The sequence below is a fragment of the Mobula hypostoma genome, chromosome 9 (genome assembly GCF_963921235.1).
Source record: "Mobula hypostoma chromosome 9, sMobHyp1.1, whole genome shotgun sequence".
Lineage (NCBI taxonomy): Eukaryota > Metazoa > Chordata > Chondrichthyes > Myliobatiformes > Myliobatidae > Mobula > Mobula hypostoma.
The window spans coordinates 82,940,577-82,965,388 of NC_086105.1; the positions used below are offsets into that span (position 1 = coordinate 82,940,577).

Sequence of the window (24,812 nt, forward strand, 5' to 3'; positions counted from 1 at the left end):
TTTGCAATTGATAGATAGACCCATCTTTGCACTTTCTTCAACAACTATATCAATTATGTTTTGTAGTTCTTCCTCCGTATTTGCAATTAACAAAGTGGGGAGTAGAGATTGCCCAAGAAATTATAGACCAATGAGTCTTACTTCAGTGTTTAGTAAGTTGATGGAGAAAATCCTGAGGGGCAGGATTTATGAACATTTGGAGAGGCATAACATGATTAGGAATAGTCAGCATAGCTTTGTCAAAGGCATGTCATGCCTTATGAGTCTGATTGAATTTTTTTTGAGGATGTGACTGAACACATTGATGAAGGTAGAGCAGTAGATGTAGTGTATATGGGTTTCAGCAAGGCATTGGATAAAGTACCACACGCAAGGCTTATTCAGAAGGTAAGGAGGCATGGGACCCAGAAGGATCTTGTTTTGTGGATCCAGAATTGGCTTGCCCACAGAAGGCAAAGAGTAGTTGTATTCTGCATGGAGGTCAGTGACCAGTGGTGTACTTCAGGGATCTGCTCTGGGTCCCCTTCTCTTTGTGATTTTTATAAGTGACCTGGATGAGGAAGTGCAGGGATGGGTCAGTAAATTTGCTGATGACACAAAGGTTGGGGGTGTTGTGGATAGTGTGGAGAGCTGTCAGAGGTTACAAGAAGACATCAATAGGTTGCAAAACTGGGCTGTGAAGTAGCAGATGGAGTTCAACCCAGATAAGTGTGAGGTGGTTCATTTTGGTAGGTCAAATATAGTATTAATGCAGACTGAGCAGTGTGGAGGATCAGAGGGATCTTGGGGTCCATGTCCATAGATTGACTCTGTGGTTAAGGACGCATACGGTGCATTGGCCTTCATCAACTGTGGGATTGAGTTCAAGAACCGAGAGGTAATGTTACAGCTGTATAGAACCCTGATCAGACTCCACTTGGAGTACTGTGCTCAGTTCTGGTCACCTCACTACAGGAAGGATGTGGAAACCATAGAAAGGGTACAGAAGAGATTTACAAGGATGTTGTCTGGATTGGGGAGCATGCCTTACGAGAATAGGTTGAGTGAACTTGGTCTTTTTCTTCTTGGAGCGATGGAGGATGAGAGGCATTGATCATGTGGATAGTCTTTTCCCGGAGCTTAAATGGCTAACACAAGAGGGCACAGTTTTTAGGTACTTGGAAGTAGGTGCAGAAGAGATGTCAAGGGGAAGATTTTTACGCAGAAAGTGGTGAGTGCATGGAATGGGCTGCCTGCAACAGTGGTAGAGGCAAATACAATAGGGTCTTTTAAGATGCTCCTGGATAGGCACATTGAGCTTAGAAAAATAGAGGGCTATTGACAATCCTAGGTAACTTCTAAAGTTAATACATGTTCAGCAAAGCATTGTGAACCAAAGGGCCTGTATTGTTTTCTATGTTTCTATCATTTTTTTGTTTTTGTTTTTAGCAACTGTTCACATGAGGGAAGGGTGAATGGTCTTCAGAATTTGGTTAGCCCTCTCAGACCAAGAGTTTACTAATCTTAAATTCTCCTATGAACCAGAGCCTATATTAATTTCCTGGTAAGTGTTGGGGACAGTTCTCTCTTCATAACCTGCCTTTATTTTGAAAACTCTTCCAGTCATGAATTTAGCACACAAGAATTGTGAGGAATCTTAATAACATCCAAGAAAATATACGTGGCTCTATTAGTATTAGTTTTCTTCAATCTCAAATTATTCTAGTATAATTCGAATCACGCAAAAATTCACTGGGATTTATCAGTACAATAGCATAGGGATTAACGTGATGCTTTTTCAGCTTGTGGTGTTCCGGTGTTTTTCTGTAAGGAGTCTCTGTATAGCCTCCCTGTGCAATTTGTGGGGCTTCTCCTGGTCCTCTGGTTTCCTCCCACAGTCCAAAGATGGACTGGGTAGGTTCATTGGTCATTGTAAATTGTCCTGTGATTAGGTTAGGGTTAATCAAGTTTGTCGGGGGTTGTTGGAAAGGCATGGCTCAAAATAAAAATATCCCCACTGCAAGTTAGGAGCAGGATTATGAATATGTTAAAATAGATTGCTCAAGGATTTTGTTCTATGAAATCATTGCTGTTGGTTAAGTAGCCATTGTGCTGACTGAATAAGCAGTATTCCATTAAGTTTGTGACTATTATACAGTAATTTAAAATCTAACATTACTCTGAAAGAGCCAAATATGAAGAGAATACCTCTCACTAATCTTAATATCTGAACCTGCATCAGCCAGGTTATATTTTGTGCAAAAATAAGCTTGTTTATATTTAGATGATATGGAGGAAGAGAAATTCAAAAATGCCCATGAACTAATTAAAAGACTAATGGTGTTTTCCCTTCCCCTTAAGAGATGTTCAGTTCATACACTGCAACCTAGGAATAATAGATTAAACTTAATGGGATTGCAATACAGATTTATCAAGGTAATGGTGTTGACAAATTTTATTGACCAACTGAACATCCTCAGTTCTTCATTTCATAAAGAAGTTAACTGCAGATATAGTGAAAGCGAGTCTATAATTAGAGCTAGGATGTTCAGTGCAAGGTTGAGAAGGAAAAGCTTAAGGGATATTTAGAATTCTTCCCTCAAAAACTGAATGACACACTGCCTCACTTCACTAGAGATTAAATTTCAATCCCACTGCAAGTGCTCGGTGTTTGGTGTATGCATATACTCACTGGATTTCTGTCAGCTTCTCCAGTTTCTTCCTCATTCTAAGGATGTGCTGGTAAATTAGTTGACCATTATAAATTATGCCCAATGTATGTAAATGGAAGAAGAATTAAAGTGGGGAAGGCAACGTGAGAACAACCTTCAGGGAAATTAGACTGATGAGATTCAGTCCTGAAGAAGGGTCTTTGCCTGAAACAACGACTGTTCACTCTTTTCCACAGATGCTGTCTGACCTGTTGAGTTCCTCCAGCATTTTGTGTGTGTTGCTCTGGATTTCCAGCATTTGCAGAATCTCATGTTTTTGATGTCTGAATGACCTACTCCAATGTCAGATAATTGTTCAACCAATTTAATGCAGGATGCTGGAAATGATCAGATTTGGATCCCTCTTCCAACAGTGAACTGAAATCTCCATCTGAAATTTTCTCCTGGTTTCATTTCTGTGCCAATAGATTATGTTGGAACACAGTCAAATCAGCAGGCCAGGCAGCATCTATGGAAAAGCGTAATAGATGACATTTCAGGCTGAGACCCTTCATCACTTTGGCCTGAAACATCAACTGCTTACACTTTTCCATAGATGCTGCCTGGACTGCTGAGTTCCTCCAGCATTTCGTGTGTGTTGCTTGGATTTCCAGCGTCTGCAGATTTTCTTGTGTTTTTTCTATATTTAGAATAAACTGCAAATGCATCACTGTATTCCAGCTATCCACTGCAAGTTTTTACCCCTCTGTTTATCAAGCTTATTTTTGTCTTAAATATTCACCCACTCTTTGAGGGAAAAGAGGCAACTCTAAGATAAAAGAAATTCACTTTGTGTCTGAATTAAATAGGTATCCTTGTTTTAAATTCTCCACACAAGGAAACATTCTTTCCACACCCACTTCATCATGACCCCACAGACTCTTGGAAACAAAATGCTGGAAGTACTCACTGGTCAGGAACAATCAGGAGAGAAACAAAGGCAAGGACCATTGACTCTGGAAACACCGGAAGATGAGTGTGTATTAACTGCTGATGGGGAAGATATAGAGAAAAAATGCTAAATTCATTCAAGAGTAATGTTCCTAGAAATCTCTGTATCACAATTTCCTGTCATGCAAACCCTTGTAAAAAATGTTAAAATTCTATGTCCACTTAAGTATTTTCCCTTTCGCATAAATTCTGAAAGAGCAAATTTTTAATCTATGTTTCAATTTTTCTGAGAGTTATATGCATTTCATTTTGGTGAATTTCCATTACCCAAATTACCATAACAAGGAAGACATACTGTATTAGTTTCTGGTAGATGTAAGATGACCAGGCAAAAATGAAATACTGTTCCTGACTTACTTGGCATTACTGGACCAAAACAAAAAGTCAAAGACAGAGGTGAAGATGAACAGAGAATTAATGCAACTAGAAGTTCTGTGTCATCCTTGCAGATAGACTGGAGATATTCTGCTAAGTGGTCAGCAAATTTGTTTGGTTACTCCAATGTAGGACAAACCACACAGCTCACATTGAATATATTACACTAAACTGGAAAAGAGTGAGATGCATTCCTTTAAATGAAAGACCAAGTCCCTGAACGGTAGGAAGGATAGGTGTTGCATTGCCTGTATTTTCGTGGGAAATTGCTATGACAAGGGATGAGTGGTGGCAATAGATAAGATGCTGAAGGAATGTGGATTGCTACCAGGACAGACAAGGTTAAGATGTATTTTGTGGTATTGTTGAAGATGGCAATAATTAAGCAGGATAATTCAATACAAGTGGAAGCTGGTAAGGTGGATGGTGAGAATATACTTGAGCTCTGTCCTTGTTTTGATTTGCAGGTGTAGAAAATCTCAGATTGTTTTGGTGGTTGTATATAACAATGAGTTATTTTTTATTAATTTGCTTTCAAAAGGTAGATTTCATTGCCAAGGCCAACACGAGCTCTATCCTTGTTCCGATTACGTATGAGGAAAAGTTTTGAGTCCTATCACTTAGGGTAGAGAGAAAGATGATATCTTAAAGGCACTGGTTTGGAAATCCAAAGGTTAATTTTATTGTCGAAGTATGCATGTAAAATCAACTCTGGGTGATATTTGTCTACCTCATAATCGGAGAAGGTCTAAAGAAGATGGAGAAATAGGGAGAATGAAATAGAGCCCTCACAGAATGCAGGCTAACAGGAGGTGTAGTCAAGGTAGCTAGGAGAGTTAGTGGGCGTGTAATGGGATATTACTATTTCTTGAAATAGGGATAGAAACATCAAGGAAGGAAAATGTCAGATTAGTGTGAGGTCAGGGGCTTCTACAATGCTCCAACATGTAATGAAGCCAGAGGAATAGCACCCCATCTTTTATTTTGGTACATTAATCCTACATTATATCATCGAACACAGTCAAGGACCCCTCCATTCCAGGTACTTTTCTTTCCCTACAGCAGAAGATACAAAAGTTTCAGAATATCCTCTCTGCCATGTGATTTCTGAATGGACATTCAACCCATGAACACTAACCCACTACTACTTTTGCACTGTTTATTTAATGTATACACACACAGAGACACAATGTAATTCATATTTTTTTGCTATGATGTATTGCATTGTGCTGCTACTGCAAAGACAACAAATTTCATGAGATATGTTGGTGATATTAAACCTGATTTTGAACTATCTCACTCGAAATAGACTCTTGAATGGCCCTGTACACTAATGCACTATTTATCTCTCGGTTAACCTTGTCACATCCAGACCACCTTATTTCTCCACCTGCACAGCACTTACTCTGTAACTCTATTTTGCATTTGTTTTCTTTCCTACCTTGATGTGTACAGTACACAAACAAAATTTGTATTCTATCTCAGTACATGTGACGATAATAAACCTATACCAACATTAGGATTTAAATCAATGTCAGATATCCTGTTTCTTTTGCCTATGTGGTTGTGGCCATACCGTCCTGTTTCAATTTGTTTTTCCTTTTGTCTTCAAATGCCGGTATTTCTAACTGCTCAGTCAATTTGTGGATCACCCAAAATTAGGTGGTGTCATTAAGAATGAAGAAAGTTGTTGTAGATTACCATAAGACATAGGAGCAGGCAGCCAGCCAAAGAGAGGGCATACAATAGAGCAAAAATTAGTGGGACGGTAGAGGATTGGGAAGCTTTTAAAAACCAACAGCAGGCACTGCTGGAGGCATAGTAATGGGGGACAAGGAAATAGCAGATGAACTGAATAAGTATTTTGCATCAGTCTTCACTGTGGAAGACACGAACAGTATGGTGGAAGTTTCACGTGTCAGATGGCATGAAGTGTGTGTAGTTACCTTTACGATAGAGAAAGTTCTTGGGAAACTGTAAGGTCTGAAGGTAGGTAAGTCACTCCTGGGTTCTGAAAGGGGTTGCTCAAGAGATTGTGAAGACATTAGTAATGATCTTTCAAGAATCAGTACATTCTGAAATGGTTCCGGAAGACTGAAAAATTGCAAATGCCACTCCACTCTTCAAGAAGGGAGAGAGGAGGAAGAAAGGAAACTTAACGGTTAGTCTGACATCAGTAGTTGGCAAGATGTTGTAGTCAATTATTAAGGATGAGGTCCTTATGGTTTCCTCAAGAAAATTTTGCCTGCCAAATCTGTTGGAATTTCTTTGAAGAAATAACAAGCAGGATAGACAAAAGGGAATCGGTTTATGTTTTGTACTTGGATTTCCAGAGGGCCTTTGATGAGATGCTACTCATAAGGCTGCTTAATAAGCTATGAGTCCATGGTATTACAGGAAAGATTCTAGCATGGATAAAGCAGTGGCTGATTGGCAGGAGGCAGAGTGGGAATTAATGGAACCTTTTCTGGTTGGCTGCTGGTGGTTAGTGATGTTCCACAGGAGTCTGTGTTGGAACAGATTCCTTTTATATGTCAGTGATTTGGATGATGGAATTGATAGCTTTGTTGCAAAGTTTGCAGATGATATGAAGATTGGTGGAGGGGCAAGTAGTTTTGAGGAAGTAGAGAGGCTACAGAAGGGCTTAGACAGATTAGGAGAATGGGCAAATAACTGACAGATGGAACACAGTGTTGTGAAGTGTATGGTCATGCACTTCGGTAGAAGAAATGAAAGGCTTGACTAGTGCCTAAATGGAAAGAAAATACAAAAAACACTTTGGTGCAGAGGGACTTGGGAGTCCTTAAGCAGGATTCCCTATAAGTTAATTTGCAGGTTGAGCATTTGGTGAGGAAGGCATATGTGAAGTTAGTATTCATTTCAAGAGGACCAGAATACAAAAGCAAGGATTTAATGGTGAGGCCTCACTTGGGAGTTTTAGCAGTTTTGGGCCCTATCTTAGAAAGGATGTGCCGAAACTGGAGAGGGTTCAAAGGAAGTTTACAAAAATAATTCTGGGATTGAATGGTTTGTCATATGAAGAGCACTTGATGGCTCTGGGCTGGTATTCACTAGAATTCGGAAGAGTAGGGGTGAACTCATTGAAACCTATTGAAGCAGGTTTTGATAGATTTGAAAGAGTGGATGTGGAGACAATTTTTCCTATGATGGAAGAGTCTAAGAACAGAGGACATAGCCTCAGAATAGAAGGGTGTCCTTTTTAGAACAGATGAGGAGGAATGTCTTTAGCCATAGTATGGTGGGTCTGTGGAATTCTTTGCCATGGGCAGCTGTGAAGGCCAAGTCTTTATGTATATTTAAGACGGAGATTATTGATTGGTCAAGCATTCAGGAAGAAAAAAATTGGATCAGCTATGATGAAATGGTGGAGCAGACTCAGTGGGTCACATGGCCTAATTCTGCTCCTATATCTTATGGTGGATGGAAATTGAGGGTTGCTGTTTGGGTTGAGACTCTCAAGCTGGACCATTTGTGATTGGCTAAATACTGATGATTGTCATCTTTCATGACTTATCCATTGATGTATATACACTTAGGCCGTGAACAATGATGGCACCACATCAGCAGTCAAAAAGCAACCCCCGTTAAAAAAAAAAATCAGATCCAGCACTATTTTAAAAACGCAAACAACAGGAATTCTGCAGATGCTGGAAATTCAAGCAACACACATCAAAGTTGCTGGTGAATGCAGCAGGCCAGGCAGCATCTCTAGAAAGAGGTACAGTGGACGTTTCAGGCTGAGACCCTTCATCAGGACTAACTGAAGGAAGAGTTAGTAAGAGATTTGAAAGTTGGAGGGGGAGGCGGAGATCCAAAATGATAGGAGCAGACAGGAGGGGGAGGGATGGAGCCAAGAGCTGGACAGGTGATTGGCAAAGGGGATATGAGAGGATCATGGGACAGGAGGTCCGGGGAGAAAGATGGGGTTGGGGGGAACCAGAGGATGGGCAAGGGGTATAGTCAGGGGGACAGAGGGAGAAAAAGGAGAGTGAGAGAAAGAATGTGTGTATAAAAATTAACGGATGGGGTACGAGGGGGAGGTGGGGCATTAGCGGAAGTTAGAGAAGTCGATGTTCATGCCATCAGGTTGGAGACTACCCAGACGGAATATAAGGTGTTGTTCCTCCAACCTGAGTGTGGCTTCATCTTTACAGTAGAGGAGGCCGTGGATAGACATGTCAGAATGGGAATGGGATGTGGAATTAAAATGTGTGGCCACTGGGAGATCCTGCTTTCTCTGGCGGGCAGAGCGTAGGTGTTCAGCAAAGTGGTCTCCCAGTCTGCGTCGGGTCTCGCCAATATATAGAAGGCCACATCGGGAGCACCGGACGCAGTATATCACCCCAGCCGACTCACAGGTGAAGTGTTGCCTCACCTGGAAGGACTGTCTGGGGCCCTGAATGGTGGTAAGGGAGGAAGTGTATGGGCATGTGTAGCACTTGTTCCGCTTACAAGGTTAAGTGCCAGGAGGGAGATCAGTGAGGGGGGGGGCGATGAATGGACAAGGCAGTCGCGTAGGGAGCGATCCCTGCGGAATGCAGAGAGAGGCGGGGAGGGAAAGATGTGCTTAGTGGTGGGATCCCGTTGGAGGTGGCGGAAGTTACGGAGAATAATATGTTGGACCCGGAGGCTGGTGGGGTGGTGGGTGAGGACCAGGGGAACCCTATTCCTAGGGGGGGTGACAGGAGGATGGAGTGAGAGCAGATGTACGTGAAATGGGGGAGATGCGTTTAAGAGCAGAGTTGATAGTGGAGGAAGGGAAGCCCCTTTCTTTAAAAAAGGAAGACATCTCCCTCGTCCTAGAATGGAAAGCCTCATCCTGAGAGCAGATGCGGTGGAGACGGAGGAATTGCGAGAAGGGGATGGCGTTTTTGCAAGAGACAGGGTGAGAAGAGGAATAGTCCAGATAGCTGTGAGAGTCAGTAGGCTTATAGTAGACATCAGTGGATAAGCTGTCTCCAGAGATAGAGACAGAAAGATCTAGAAAGGGGAGGGAGGTGTCGGAAATGGACCAGGTAAACTTGAGGGCAGGGTGAAAGTTGGAGGCAAAGTTAATAAAGTCAACGAGCTCTGCATGCATGCAGGAAGCAGCGCCAATGCAGTTGTCGATGTAGCGAAGGAAAAGTGGGGGACAGATACCAGAATAGGCACGGAACATAGATGGTTCCACAAAGCCAACAAAAAGGCAGGCATAGCTAGGACCCATACGGGTGCCCATAGCTACACCCGTTTGTGAAAAATGTGTTTATTCCACTGGTCTTCACCAGCAGGGCAGAAGTTGGGACATTACGTTGCAGTTGCACAAGTTAGTGGTAAGATTACACTTGGAGTTCTGTCATCAGTTATAGGAAAGGTGTGGTTAAACTAGGAAAAAAAATGCCAATGTTGCCAGAACAAGAGAGTCCAAGTTATAGGGAAAGATTGGCCAGGCCAGGTCTTTATTCCTTGGATCATGGGAGAATGAGGGGCAACCTTCATAGAAACGTCTAAATTATGATAGGTATAGAGTGAATACCTGAGTTAAACTAGAATGGTTGGGGGGTGGGAATCAAATTAAAGAGGCTAGGCGTGAGGAGGTTAGTTCACAACAGAGGGATGGGAACCAGTGCAGAGAGACAGAGGGGTGTAAAGTGAGCGTAGAAGCAAAAAGTACAAAGGAGAAAAGTAAAAGTGGCAGGCCGACAAATCCAGGGCAAGCATTAAAAAGGGCCACTTTTCAACATAATTGTACAAGGGCTAACAGAGTTGTAAAAGAGCGCCTGAAGGCTTTATGTGTCAATGCAAGGAGCATTCGTAATAAGGTGGATGAATTGAAAGTGCAGATTGTTATTAATGATTATGATATAGTTGGGATCACAGAGACATGGCTCCAGGGTGACCAGGGATGGGAGCTCAACGTTCAGGGATATTCAATATTCAGGAGGGATAGACATGAAGGAAGGGGAGGTGGGGTGGCGTTGCTGGTTAAAGAAGAGATTAACGCAATAGAAAGGAAGGACATAAGCTGGGAAGATGTGGAATCGATATGGGTAGAGCTACGTAACACTAAGGGGCAGAAGACACTGGTGGGAGTTGTGTACAGGCCACCTAACAGTAGTAGTGAGGTCGGAGATGGTATTAAACAGGAAATTAGAAATGTGTGCAATAAAGGAACAGCAGTTATAATGGGTGACTTCAATCTACATGTAGACTGGGTGAACCAAATTGGTAAAGGTGCTGAGGAAGAGGATTTCTTGGAATGTATGCGGGATGGTTTTTTGAACCAAAATGTTGAGGAACCAACTAGAGAGCAGGCTATTCTGGATTGGGTTTTGAGCAATGAGGAAGGGTTAATTAGCGATCTTGTCGTGAGAGGCCCCTTGGGTAAGAGTGACCATAATATGGTGGAATTCTTCATTAATATGGAGAGTGACATAGTTAATTCAGAAACAAAGCTTCTGAACTTAAAGAGGGGTAACTTTGAAGGTATGAGACGTGAATTAGCTAAGATAGACTGGCAAATGACACTTAAAGGATTGACGGTGGATATGCAATGGCAAGCATTTAAAGGTTGCATGGATGAACTACAACAATCGTTCATCCCAGTTTGGCAAAAGAATAAATCAAGGAAGGTAGTGCACCCGTGGCTGACAAGAGAAATTAGGGATAGTATCAATTCCAAAGAAGTAGCATACAAATTAGCCAGAGAAAGTGGCTCACCTGAGGACTGGGAGAAATTCAGAGTTCAGCAGAGGAGGACAAAGGGCTTAATTAGGAAGGGGAAAAAAGATTATGAGAGAAAACTGGCGGGGAACATAAAAACGGACTGTAAAAGCTTTTATAGATATGTAAAAAGGAAAAGACTGGTAAAGACAAATGTAGGTCCCCTGCAGACAGAAACAGGTGAATTGATTATGGGGAGCAAGGACATGGCAGACCAATTGAATAATTACTTTGGTTCTGTCTTCACTAAGGAGGACATAAATAATCTTCCAGAAATAGTAAGGGACAGAGGGTCCAGTGAGATGGAGGAACTGAGTGAAATACATGTTAGTAGGGAAGTGGTGTTAGGTAAATTGAAGGGATTGAAGGCAGATAAATCCCCTGGGCCAGATGGTCTGCATCCTAGAGTGCTTAAGGAAGTAGCCCAAGAAACAGTGGATGCATTAGTGTTAATTTTTCAAAACTCATTAGATTCTGGACTGGTTCCTGAGGATTGGAGGGTGGCTAATGTAACCCCACTTTTTAAAAAAGGAGGGAGAGAGAAACTGGGGAATTATAGACCGGTTAGCCTAACGTCGGTGGTGGGGAAACTGCTGGAGTCAGTTATCAAGGATGTGATAACAGCACATTTGGAAAGCGGTGAAATCATCGGACAAAGTCAGCATGGATTTGTGAAAGGAAAATCATGTCTGACGAATCTCATAGAATTTTTTGAGGATGTAACTAGTAGAGTGGATAGGGGAGAACCAGTGGATGTGGTATATTTGGATTTTCAAAAGGCTTTTGACAAGGTCCCACACAGGAGATTAGTGTGGAAACTTAAAGCACACGGTATTGGGGGTAAGGTATTGGTGTGGGTGGAGAATTGGTTAGCAGACAGGAAGCAAAGAGTGGGAATAAACGGGACCTTTTCAGAACGGCAGGCAGTGACTAGTGGGGTACCGCAAGGCTCAGTGCTGGGACCCCAGTTGTTTACAATATATATTAATGACTTGGATGGGGGAATTAAATGCAGCATCTCCAAGTTTGCGGATGACACGAAGCTGGGTGGCAGTGTTAGCAGTGAGGAGGATGCTAAGAGGATGCAGGGTGACTTGGATAGGTTGGGTGAGTGGGCAAACTCATGGCAGATGCAATTTAATGTGGATAAATGTGAAGTTATCCACTTTGGTGGCAAAAATAGGAAAACAGATTATTATCTGAATGGTGGCCGATTAGGAAAAGGGGAGGTGCAACGAGACCTGGGTGTCATTATACACCAGTCATTGAAAGTGGGCATGCAGGTACAGCAGGTGGTGAAAAAGGCGAATGGTATGCTGGCATTTATAGCGAGAGGATTCGAGTACAGGAGCAGGGAGGTACTACTGCAGTTGTACAAGGCCTTGGTGAGACCACACCTGGAGTATTGTGTGCAGTTTTGGTCCCCTAATCTGAGGAAAGACATCTTTGCCATAGAGGGAGTACAAAGAAGGTTCACCAGATTGATTCCTGGGATGGCAGGACTTTCATATGAAGAAAGACTGGATGAACTGGGCTTGTACTCGTTGGAATTTAGAAGATTGAGGGGGGATCTGATTGAAACGTATAAGATCCTAAAAGGATTGGACAGGCTAGATGCAGGAAGATTGTTCCCGATGTTGGGGAAGTCCAGAACGAGGGGTCACAGTTTGAGGATAGAGGGGAAGCCTTTTAGGACCGAGATTAGGAAAAACTTCTTCACACAGAGAGAGGTGAACCTGTGGAATTCTCTGCCACAGGAAACTGTTGAGGCCAGTTCATTGGCTATGTTTAAGAGGGAGTTAGATATGGCCCTTGTGGCTACATGGGTCAGGGGGTATGGAGGGAAGGCTGGGGCGGGGTTCTGAGTTGGATGATCAGCCATGATCATAATAAATGGCGGAGCAGGCTCGAAGGGCCGAATGGCCTACTCCTGCACCTATTTTCTATGTTTCTATGAATGGCAAGTCATTGCATCAGGGATGGGAAGACAAAAACTAGAAAGCATAGGTTTAGGGTGAGAAGATTTAAAAGGGATCTGAGGAGCAATCTTTTCCCCACACAGAGGTTGCTAAGCATATGGAACGAACTGCCAAAGACAGATACAATTGTATCATTTGAGAAGCAGTTGGATAGGTACATGGAGGACAAGGCTTATTTAGATCAGAACCAAAGACAGGAAATTGCTGGGCACCGTAGTCAGTATGGACCGAAAAGGCCAAACAGCCTGTATTTGTGCTGTATTGCTCCAAGACTATTAAGAGTAATTGTTACCTTGACAACGTTGGTTTGCACTTTATCAGACATACTCTGCTTGCTTAACTCTTTTCGGCACCTTCAAAGTGTGCTTTCTACTTTTTCATTCCTGATGAAGAATTCTCATCCAGAACTGTTTGCTGTTTCTCATCCCCAGTGTTGCTGCTCAACCTGCTCTGTGTTTCCAACATTTTTAATCACAGTTTCTGGCCTGTCTGTGGTCCTGGGATACTGTATTTCTGCCCGGTCTCCTCTCAGTCTTCTAATCTCCAGCAGATATGAGCATAGTTTGTCCAGTCTTTCCCCTTACACCAACCCTCTCATTCCAATTATTAATCTAATCAACCTCTTCCAATGCTTCATTCTTAAATATGATCGGTACAGTTACCCTATACAAATCTCCAGATGTATATAATGCCCTCTATTATTGAATTTTACCTTCCCTCCATTTGAATTTAATTCTCACAATGAACAACAACATTGCATTAGCTTTCCAAATTACTTTCTGCACCTACAGTGTGTTGTTTTATTGGGAATCATACACCAGAGAATCCAGATCTATCCTTTTCATAGCACTAATCCTTCATTATTCAGTTAATGTTTTGTTATATTTCCTGCTTCAATGGGTAATTTCCCATTTCACACATTATCCTTCATTTGGCAGATCCTTGCCCACTCAATCAGAAGGTTTGAGACAAATTAACTGCATCATCTGCAAAACTGATATCAAGAATAACTGCTACAGGTTCCCTAATTAGCATGCTATTATCCTACTTTATATAAATATAGATCTGTTATGGTTAGTTCTGTGCCAGGAGCCAGGAGGATTCGAGTGAACTTTATCACCCATCATCAACTATTCCTTTGAGATACATATATTAGTCCTGATGAAGGGTCCCGGCCTGAAACTTCGACTGTACCTCTTCCTAGAGATGCTGCCTGACCTGCTGCGTTCACCAGCAACTTTGATTTGTGTTGCTTGAATTTCCAGCATCTGCAGAATTTCTCGTGTTTGCGTTTTTAAACACAACCTCTGACATCAGAAAGAGAATAAATTACTTTTTAAATGTTATAGCTACGCATTTCGTTACAAAGTGAAAACAAAGTCGATTTTGTTTACATTTCTTTAATATAGGCTGAAGCAATCATTACACAGAAGAGGCTGACACAAAATTATATATTGTTATATTTACACCTCTCAAACAAAATGAAACTCCACAAGGAGAGGTCAACTCTCAATACAAACCAGAAACAAAAACCACAATAATTTACCATAAGAAATAATTCTAGCCTGTTCTTTTTTACAATATGCAAAACACATCAAATGTTTACTATTCCAAAAACAATTCTGTTTAAACAATATTAAAATTTTGGCAACATTCTTCCAGATTTAACCATGAAGGATTGCAAGGATGTGTGATGAATTTTAGAATCTACTTTGACATACCATGTCTTGATGAAGTTTTCCTATGCTTTTCTTGCACAGAACAATTACTGTTGTGCCTATGATTGTATAATTAAGAGCTAGTAAGAAACCATTGACTATTAGCATCAGCTGAAATTACTATTGTAGATTAATGTATACTTATTGTCACATTGTATACTTATCTTTTCAGTTCTGTTTTTTTATCAGAATCCCCATAGGTATTACTATTTCCTAGCCAGGGACTTGTTTATTAAACATGTTGCAACTTTATTTCAAAAGAACAGCTCTGTATTTTGTGCCTCCAGAATGTTTTCTACAAGTTTTCTGCTTGATGGAGATTACCTGTAACTTGTGAAATGTTCAAAGATTATGTAAAGACATCTCAAGATTAAAAACATCAATATATAATTGTGCCTATTGTTTTTAAAAAAAGCAAACTGCATTTGAAAACAATTTACGTACTTGCTACCATCTTATGCTTATTGTAAGGATGTTCAGGGATGAAATAAGAGGAATGGAGGGAGTATATTGATTTACTGAATATCGCATGACCTATTCTAGCCATAATTGATGTAAAACAAAATACAATATTTGACATAAAGCAAAGGCTTAGTTTACTGAAAATGTTAAAGATATACTTAAGTATTAATCATGCCTAGAGGAGATGGCAAGTATACACATGTTTGTACGCTCCTCAGTCTGCAGCTTCCCATATTTAAAATGATTCATGAATTGAGAGCTGAAATACATAACAAACAAGCCCCTGAAAGTATTTTTATTCAGATGTATTGTTGCACAAGGGATAAGACCTGAGCTGTAATTCTATGGCTACTGCTCTGTCATAAATGAAACATGTATTTTGTTTTCCTATTATTGTACTCTATGGGTTTTACTTACCCAGCCTGCTGGGTGAAACTCTCATTTAAAAAGAAAATTTGAGAGAAAGGCAATGTTATTTAGAGAACTCCCTGCTACCTTTTGAGTTTTTAAAAAGACGTGATACTACTGTATGCCACTTACTTTCCACTGTTATCACCTAAAATCCCTAATTAAAATTAGAAAAAGTGGAGAAAGGGAAAAGTGAAGAGTGCATATGAACAGCGGCAGGTGTAGAGAAAATAACATTGTGCCACATGCATAAAACAAGGCAATTTCTGTGGACAGTTAAATTTAGCAGAAAGCAATGTCTAAACAGTTTATGAAATTACAAATTCTGTTACTGCGAATGGCTCATTTTGTTAGGATCAACATCAAGCATTAGAAAATTACTATGTCTAACTGTGTAAAAACATCCTTTAATTCTGTTACTGTCATGGCACTCTAACAACTAAACATTAAATCCACGCTGACTTCTCATGCCGTAGTTGCACTGTATTGCTTGTGTTATGTTAGCTGGTAGTCTGCTAAATTCACCTCTATTACTGTACAGGCAGTAAATACATCTAACACAGTGTGATGCTGCTTACCACCACCATTCTATAGAAAAATCTTTGTGCATGGATAAAATCCAATAAATAAAATCTTCTATTTTCCTTGATATGCTCTGAATTCAACATACTCTTTAACTTTCAATCACTGAACACGTTCCCTGACAGTTTTAAATAAAGTTATCCATTCCTCAATAAAACATCTTTTAACATGTTGTGCTCTGTCAATAGAGTGAGCTTTATAGCATGTTTTATATGATTTGGCACCTTCTGGCAGAAGGGAGAAATAAAGCAACTGGCAAACTAAAAGGAAGCTGCGAAAGGAAACAGTCTTTATGGACTGTTAAATCCAAATGATAATGCAACCAGTAAAGCTTCCTCCAATCCCCAACTGCCTTTTCCTCTGTATTCCACCAGTCTCCTCTCTCATGAGGTTCTCAAATAATATAAATGTGTGAGAATCATTTTCCCCCAAACACACTGGAATGGATTTCTCAAGATTACAGAGATTCCTACCGTAATCTGCATAATATAATCTGTACATTTATGAAAACCTTGGGGCTGAACGATCATTAGTGGTGGTTTTTCTCAGTTTTACTCCCCGTCGGATGGCGCTGAGCATGTCTTCACCTTGCGGAGGCAAGGGGGCCATGGAACTCTCAGCTCCTTCATCTGACTCCTGCAAGCTCAAAGTGACTTCAGAGTGACCCCCTGTTGCAGGCACCACAGTGACGGCCACGTTGGGGGCTCCAATGACTGTTGTCACCTGCTCGTTCATTGCAGACTGCCTCTCTTCTTCTGTAGGGTTTACGGACTGTGATGGCACAGGTGAGGTGACAGGTGGCTCCATGCAAGAAGGTGATGAGGTATTGCTTTCTGCAGTGTCAGGACCTTGCTTTGATTCCTCTGGCCAAGGTTGCGTGCCAGAAGACCCACCTGCTTCAGGCACAGTTGGAGTTTTAACAGGAATTACAGGGGTCTTAATTGGTATTGGGCCTGCGCCTACAGTTGCTCTTCGCACCGAGGGTTTGGTTGATGGTGTCCGCCTAATTGTAGCGACACCTGGAGTCATCATCGCTGATCCAGCATTTGTGGGCAGGCCCGCTGTGGATGCAGGGCGCTTTGCCTGGAACATGCGGCGATAGGACTGGCTTATATCGCTATTTCGTGGAATAGTGGAGGATTTGTCAAACTCGGTCTGTTCGACATCTTGATCACCACTAACCGAGAAGTAATCATAATCTGAAACTAAACAGATTATTAAAAACCGAGTTTTGAATTAAAATTGACTTTGCATTGCAGTAAAATGCAGTAATGCACATAGATCTAAAGGCTGGAAAATGTGTGATTGAATTGACCTTCAATCTTTGTCGCTGTTACTACCACTGAGGGGAATATTTGTGTCTGGTAATGCCAACTACACACATCACTGATATTTTGATTGGCAACTAATGACTGAAGGTATTGTATTTATGGACAATGTAATAATTCTCCACAGTTTTATTAGCCAACAGTGCCAAGTGCTGAAAGGCACTATCTGCAACATAGCATTCAATTCTGACCACTGAACCTTAGAAATGATGTGGAGTCTCAGCAGCTGAGAGTCCACAGCTTTTTCAGAATGGCTTCAGCATTTCAATACAAATAGCCTCTCTTTTGCTTTATGGACAGATGCCTATGTGGTGGCAGGTGGAAATATATTGCTTTCTGCTGTCTCAAGATCCTGCTCTGGTCTAAGCTCCATGTCAGAAGACCCACCTGATCTTGAGGCACAGTTGGAAGTTTCAACAGGAATCAAATGATCCTCAATTGGTATTGGGTCTGCTTGTACATTTTCTCCTTGCACTGAAGGTCTGTTTGAGAGTTACCTACCACCACTGAAGCAGGAATTCTCCTCAGTGCAGAGAAAGATGATGGCAAATTTAATACAAATGTAAAAGATCATGACAGATTTAAACAGGATAATAGGAAAACTACTTATGTTACCAGATGGGTGTTAAGTATGGAGAACATAAATTTATTGCCACTAGTAAAAGTTGCAGGACAACCTAAGGAAAAGTTCATGTTATTTCTCAATCAGGAATGCATTTCCTGAACATGTAGTAGATGCAGATTTCAGAAAGGGACTGAAGGTAAAAAATTTGTAAGGTCAAGAAGCAAGTTCATGGGGAATCCGACTAGATCAGTGGTCCCCAACCACTGGGCTGCGGACCGGTACCAGGCCACAAGCATGTGCTATCGGTCCGCACGGAAACGATATGATTTGGCGATATGAAACGATGTGAGTCAGCTGCATCTTTCCTCATTCCCTGTCACGCACTGTTGAACTTAAACATAGCCCCCCACCCCTGGTCCACAAGAATGTCGTCAATATTAAACCGGTCCGCGGTGCGCAGAAGGTTGGGGACCACTGGACTAGATTGCCCTTTAAAGAGCCAGTGGAGACTTGGTGGACCCAATACCTCCTATGCTGCAGTAATTTTACATCAGTTCAGCAATTACATAACTGAATGCACATCTGATTATGCCAACAATCAAAATTAATTCAATAACGGCATTGTACTGAACAATTCTCATAATGTAGGTATTTATAAGATATAAATGTCGGGGAAACTGTTCTGTGAATAAGTAACTGCTACAAATTTTGTTGAATGGGAATGCATGTGAAAGATATCAAAGAAAAGTTACAAGGGATACATGAAATGATGTAAAGTATTAGCATTGTCGAATAATATTTCTGTTCCCGATATTGCAAAGAATATGTCTGGCAATATTCCATTCTGCTGAACTGTACAGTTCTTCTGCTCCTTGTAGAAAAATATGTGCATCGAACCATTTACCTGCTGGAGGAGGAGAATTCTGTAAATTGTCTCCCTGAGTAGAATGCCACCACAGAATACTTCTTTGCAGAATTTTGTTGTTTGATGGTAAGAAAGGCCCACTGTCAGAGACACGAAAAGTTGGAGTAATAATACTGCCCTTGAGCTGGTTGTGGTAGGGATAAGGATGTTAACCATCTCCTTCTGGAATATGCAAGTATTGAGGTCTGGAAAAGCATATACTAGTCTTTGTCGAGGTTCATCCCATATAGCAGTGTAACGTGAGCCTACATGCTTTTCCAGGATGCACATAGAGAAATAACAAAAGTCAACAGGCTGTGTTGGAGAAAATGACAGAACCCAAAAGGCAATAAATTCCCCAGGATCAGATGAATGCATAAGGTTTTGAAGGACGTGGCTAATGGATGAATGGACAAACGTCTTCCAAAATTCCATATAAACTTGGAAGTAGGAAATGAAAACTTCCTGCTTAAGGAAGAACAGAGAATTAAAAACCATGAACCAATTAGACTAATTTCAGCAGTAGGAAAATCGCTGCAAACTATTATGTTTGGGTACAGGGCACTTTGAAAATAGTAAAGAAGGGTTGGCAGGGCCAACCTGCAACATTAGTGTACAACATGTCAATAGTGCTTGATTTGGAATGGAGATGTTCACAATCAATATCAATTATTTGAATGAGTGAATCAATGAGTGAAGCAAGTCTGCTGATGATACAAAACTGTACAGCAATTGCAATGTAAGAAGAAGGCAAACAGATTTTAGGGAGATATAGACAAATTAAATGAATGGCCAAGGACATGCAATATAATGTAGAAACAACGAAAGTCATCAGCATGGTAGATAAAGTAGAAAGGCAGAGTATTTCTTTAAATAGCAAGAGTTTAAAAAAAGTGGTGTCCAGAGGGACTCAATTGTCCTTCACATGAATTATGAAGTTAGCAAGCAAATAGTTAAAAAGGCAAACAGTACTTTGTTGTAAGAGGTCTGGAGTACAAGTGTGAAGACATTTTGTTCCAGTTAGCTTGTGGAATAGTACTTACAAGCATGGTCTTCCCAGCTACGGAAAGATATACTTGCTATTGAGGGGGTACAGCAATAGTTCACCAGTGGATTCTTGTGATTGCAGATTTGTTACAAGGTGAAGTTACATTCTGGCATTGAATGATGTGAGAGTAATTACACTGCAAAACACAAAATATTTAAGGGGCGCCTGACAGGGATGATGTTTCCCTTTAGCTAGGGTGGCTAGGACCAAGGTCACAATCTCAAAATAAAAACTTTGATCATTCAGGACAGGAAAAATAATTCTCCACCTAAAATGGTAGTGGACCTTTGAGAAGAGAAGGAACAAGGGACTGCTCCTATTTCACAAGTCGTTATGCCATTGAAAAATCTATTAGTTCATTAGAAGATATCCTCTGGCATGCCTGAAACCTGGACTTTCAGTACATGCTGAACGCTATGGTGTGAAACATTCCAAAGTTCAAGACCATGAGACATGGTACAGTCACGCAAAGACTCTAGGGGGTCAAGCCACAATTTAAGCCCCCCCCCCATAACTCCATTGGAGGTTGAAGGCTACATAAATACTCTTGGTTAAGAAAGACTGATGTACTGAAAATCTTGAAAGCAAATGGAATGATGTGCCTTGTACTTGAATGGTGCTAAAAGAATGCACTGCACCACTTTACTCATAAATTACGCAAATATGTGTATCTTTGATGGAGTAGTGACTAAGTTAACAGAACTGCTGTCGAGTCATCCAGAGGATATACATTGCTCTGCCTGAGGAGTTCAGTTACTTGAAGCCTCTGCAATATCTGGTTAGTTAGTTAGGGTCTGTCTGCTTGTTCAGTGACCCTCTGAAGGTACCAACTGAAAAGTCCTGCTCAGGTGGTGTCCAGACACAGGCAGGGGTGATGGATGCATGTCTGGTTTCTGACATAGAAATCCTTGTTTCGAGGGTTGTAGAGTCATGGAGGGTAGCTGAGAGTGAAGCACCAAAGGTGAGCAGTTCTGTAAATATGAACATGATAACATTGTTACTCCGGTGAAACAGAAGCAATTATTGGCAATTTACCTTTCGGTGTGAATGTTTGGAAATCTAGAAGAGAGACAGTGCTGAAATTCTACCAGAGCCGAATAGAAGCCATGTTGTATGTCTCTGCATCAGCAATGTGAACATCTTCTTGTATGGATAGGAGACAGATAAAGATCCAGACTAGTATTGTGGATCTACACAGGACTGAAGTACTGCTGTTTAACCATCCTTACATAGTATCCACAGTAAAACCAGCCTTTGCTTTCTGAACTGAAAATGGAACTGTTCTGAAAAGCCTATAGAATCAGGTCTCTGCAGTGTATATAAGACCGTCACTGGTCTGCAATACTCCTTAAACAGGTCTTCTCTTTTGCTTTATAAAGTTACTGAGAACTGTATCCTGGTTGACATCAATTCCTCAGAAGTGTTTAGGTATAAGTAGCACAAAGAGTTCATTTGAATGCATGGTGGCCCTTTATCTAGGAAAAGATATGCTGACATTGGAGGTTCATGAGAATGATTCTGGAATGAAAGGGTTACGGTATGAGGAGCGTTTGATGGCTTTGAACCTGTACTCACTAGAGTTTAAAGGAATGGGGGGGGTGGAATCTCATTAAAACCTATCAAGTATAGATGGAGTAGATGTGGAGAGGATGTTTCCTATAGTGGGCGAGTCTAGACCCAGAGGGCACAGCATCAGAATAGAGGGATGACCACACAGAGTAGAGATGAAAAGGAATTTCTTTAACTGAGGGTGGTGAACCTGTAGAATTCATTGTCACAGATAGCTGTGGGGACCAAGACTTTGAGTATATTTAAAATGGAGGTTGGCAAGTTCTTGGTTAGCCAGGGCATCAAAGGTTATGGGAAGAAGGCAAGAGAATGGGGTTGAGATGGATAATAAAGCAACCACAATGGAATTGTGGAGCAGACTCAATTGTCAAGTGGCTTAATTCTGCTCCTATGTCTTATAATATATTATGATGACACGATTGTAACAATCCAGGAGTCCATCCTACAGTATATATAAAAGTAATAGGCCTGCTCATATTACCTTGCGAGGGAATTGTGTCTTCTGAGCAGCACGGTGTGGTAGTCTGTGTGCTGTATCCACTAGAGCACTGCAAGGAATCCCGACTGCTCCTCTGCGTATCCAGCTGAAGACCTCGGCTCAAGGCCAAAGCCAATTCTTCATGAGTTTCAACATCCTCCCCCTGCTGCCACAAGAATGTATGTTACATTAATATTGCATCAATATTAAAGCTATGACTTATCTAATTATATTTAGCATTCAAACCAAGATGTGTAAAACAAAGTTAGTTTCTCATGGAAGTTAAGCAGGAACTTGGAAGCATAAATTGGGGACAGATGCTCTCAGATGTACACTCAGCCGATCATAGTCAAGAAGAAAAGCTTACAAAAGGTTCAAAAAACTAGGTAATGATAGAGATCTAGAAGATTACAAGCTAGCAGGAAGGAGCTTAAGAATGAAATTAGGACAGCCACAAGGGGCCATGAGAAGGCCTTGGCAGGCAGGATCAAGGAAAACCCCAAGGCATTCTACAAGTATGTGAAGAGCAAAAGGATAAGAGGTGAGAGAATAGGACCAATCAAGTGTGACAGTGGAAAAGTGTGCATGGCACCAGAGGAGGTACTTAATAAGTACTTTGTTTCAGTATTCACTACGGAAAAGGATCTTGGCAATTTTAGGGATGACTTACAGCGGACCAAAAAGCTTTGAGTATATAGATATTTAGAAAGAGGAGCTTTTGGAAAGCATCAAGTTGGATAAATCATCGGGACCAGACAGATGTACCCAAGCTACTGTGGGAGGCAAGGGAGGAGATTGCTGAGCCTCTGACAATGATCTTTGCTCATCAATGGGGACATGAGAGGTTTGGGAGAATTGGAGGGTTACAGATGTTGTTCCCTTATTCAAGAAAGGGAGAAGAGATAGCCCAGGAAATTATAGACCAGTGAGTCTTACTTCAGTGGTTGGTAAGTTGATGGAAAAGAGCCTGAGAGGCAGGAATTATGAACATTTGGAGAGGCATAACATAACTAGGAATAGTCAGCATGGCTTTGTCAAAGGCAGGTCATGCCTTAATTTTTTAATTTTTTGAGGATGTGACTAAACACATTGATGATGGTAGAGCAGCAGATGTAGTGCATATGGATTTAAGCAAGGCATTTGATAAGGTACCCCATGCAAGGTTTATTGAAAAAGTAAGGAGGCAAGGGATCCAAGGGGACATTGCTTTGTGGATCCAGAATTGGCTTGCCCACAGAAGGCAAAGAGTGTTGTAGACAGGTCATATTCTGCATGGAGGTTGGTGACTAGCAGTGTGCCTCAAGGATCAGTTCTGGGACCCATGCTCTTTGTGATTTTTATAAATGACCTGGATGAGGAAGTGGAGGGATGGGATAGTAAATTTGTTGATGACACAAAGGTTGGGGGTATTATGGATAGTGTGGAGAGCTGTCAGAGGTTACAGTGGTACATCGATAGGATGCAAAACTAGGCTGAGAAGTGGCAGATGGAGTTCAACCCAGATAAGTGCAGGTGGTTCATTTTGGTAAGTCAAATAGGATGGCAGAATATAGTATTCATGGTAAGACTCTTGGCAGTGTGGAGGATCAGAGGGATCTTGGGGTCCAAGTCCATAGGACACTCAAAGCTGCTGTGCAGGTTGACTCTGTGGTTAAGAAAGCATACGGTGCATTGGCCTTCGATGGGACTAGGCAGCTGAAATGGTTCAACATGAACTGGGTGGGCTAAAGGCCCTGTTTCTGTGCTGTAGTTTTTTATGACTGTGACAAAAATGAATTGTGCAGGTTGTCATTTCCCAGTCATTAATTCTAATATTTCTAAAATTATGTGCATTCTCTTCTTGTCAAGATTATTTAACATAGGTTTGTATTTCACATAGATCATAGAACAGTACAGCACAATACACATCTTTTGACCGCATGATGTTATGGCAACTTATGTAAACATACTCATAATCAATCTAAGCCTATAGCCCTCCATTTTATTTCATCTACGTGCCTAAAATCAATGGATGGCCTTCATCAATCATGGGATTGAGTTTAGGAGTCGAGAGGTAATGTTGCTGCTATATAGGACCCTGGTCAGACACCACTTGGAGTACTGTGCTCACTTCTGGTCACCTCACTGCAGGAAGGATGTGGAAACTATAGAAAGGGTGCAGAGGGGATTTACAAGGATGTTGCCTGGATTGGGGAGCATGCCTTATGAGAATAGATTGAGTGAACTCGGCCTTTTCTCCTTGGAGTGACAGAGGATGAGAGGTGACCTGATAGAGGTGTATAAGATGATGAGAGGCATTGATCGTGTGGATAGTCAGAGGCTTTTTCCTAGGTCTGGAATGGCTAACATGAGAGGGTACTGTTTTAAGGTGCTTGGAAGTAGGTACATAGGAGATGTCTGGGTAAGTTTTTTATGCCGAGAGTGGTGAGTGCGTGGAATGGGCTGCCGACGACCGTGGTGGAGGCGGATACGATAGGGTCTTTTAAGAGACTCCTGGACAGGTACATAGAGCTCAGAAAAATAGAGTTATGGGTAACCCTAGGTAATTTCTAAGGCGAGGACATGTTTGGCACAGCTTTGAGGGCCGAAGGGCCTGTATTGTGCTGTAGATTTTCTATGATTCTGTGTTTCTTTGCACACAAAATGTTGGAGGAGTTCAGCAGGTCAGGCAGCATCAATACAAAAGAATAATCGATTGACATTTCTGGCTGAGACCCTTCTTCAGGACTGGAAACATCTGGGGAAGAAGCCAGAATAAGAAGTTGGAGGGAAAGGAATGAGTACAAGCTGGCAGGTGATAGTTGAGAGCAGATGAGGGGGAAGGTGGGTGAGTGGGAGATGAAGTAAGAAGCTGGAAGATGATACAAAATAATCTTACATCTTATGATCCTGGTAATTGTGAGGTGATACATTGTGGAAGACATAAGAGGATATTGCAAGTGAATGACAAGACTGAAGAGCAAAAAGATATCTGTGTGTGAGTCCATGGAGCTCTGAAGGTGGTCACACAGAGACTGAAAATCAATAACATG

General features: G+C 41.4%; 1 protein-coding gene across 6 annotated transcripts in view; it reads right to left on the bottom strand.

Annotated features, from left to right (window-relative positions):
• Positions 1 to 12,282: 12,282 nt before the first annotated feature.
• The window catches only part of LOC134351819 (protein MTSS 1-like), a 275,762-nt gene continuing 263,232 nt past the window's right edge, over positions 12,283 to 24,812 (bottom strand). For 4 of the 6 annotated variants that reach the window (XM_063058551.1, XM_063058553.1, XM_063058555.1 and 1 more), the window contains 2 exons: positions 21,784 to 21,946; positions 12,577 to 17,093 (listed from right to left, as the gene is read on the bottom strand). In XM_063058551.1, coding sequence (XP_062914621.1) covers positions 16,390 to 17,093; positions 21,784 to 21,946 — 867 coding nt within the window. In that variant the 3' untranslated portion in view covers positions 12,577 to 16,389. The other 2 variants (XM_063058552.1, XM_063058556.1) reach the window with 2 other exon arrangements.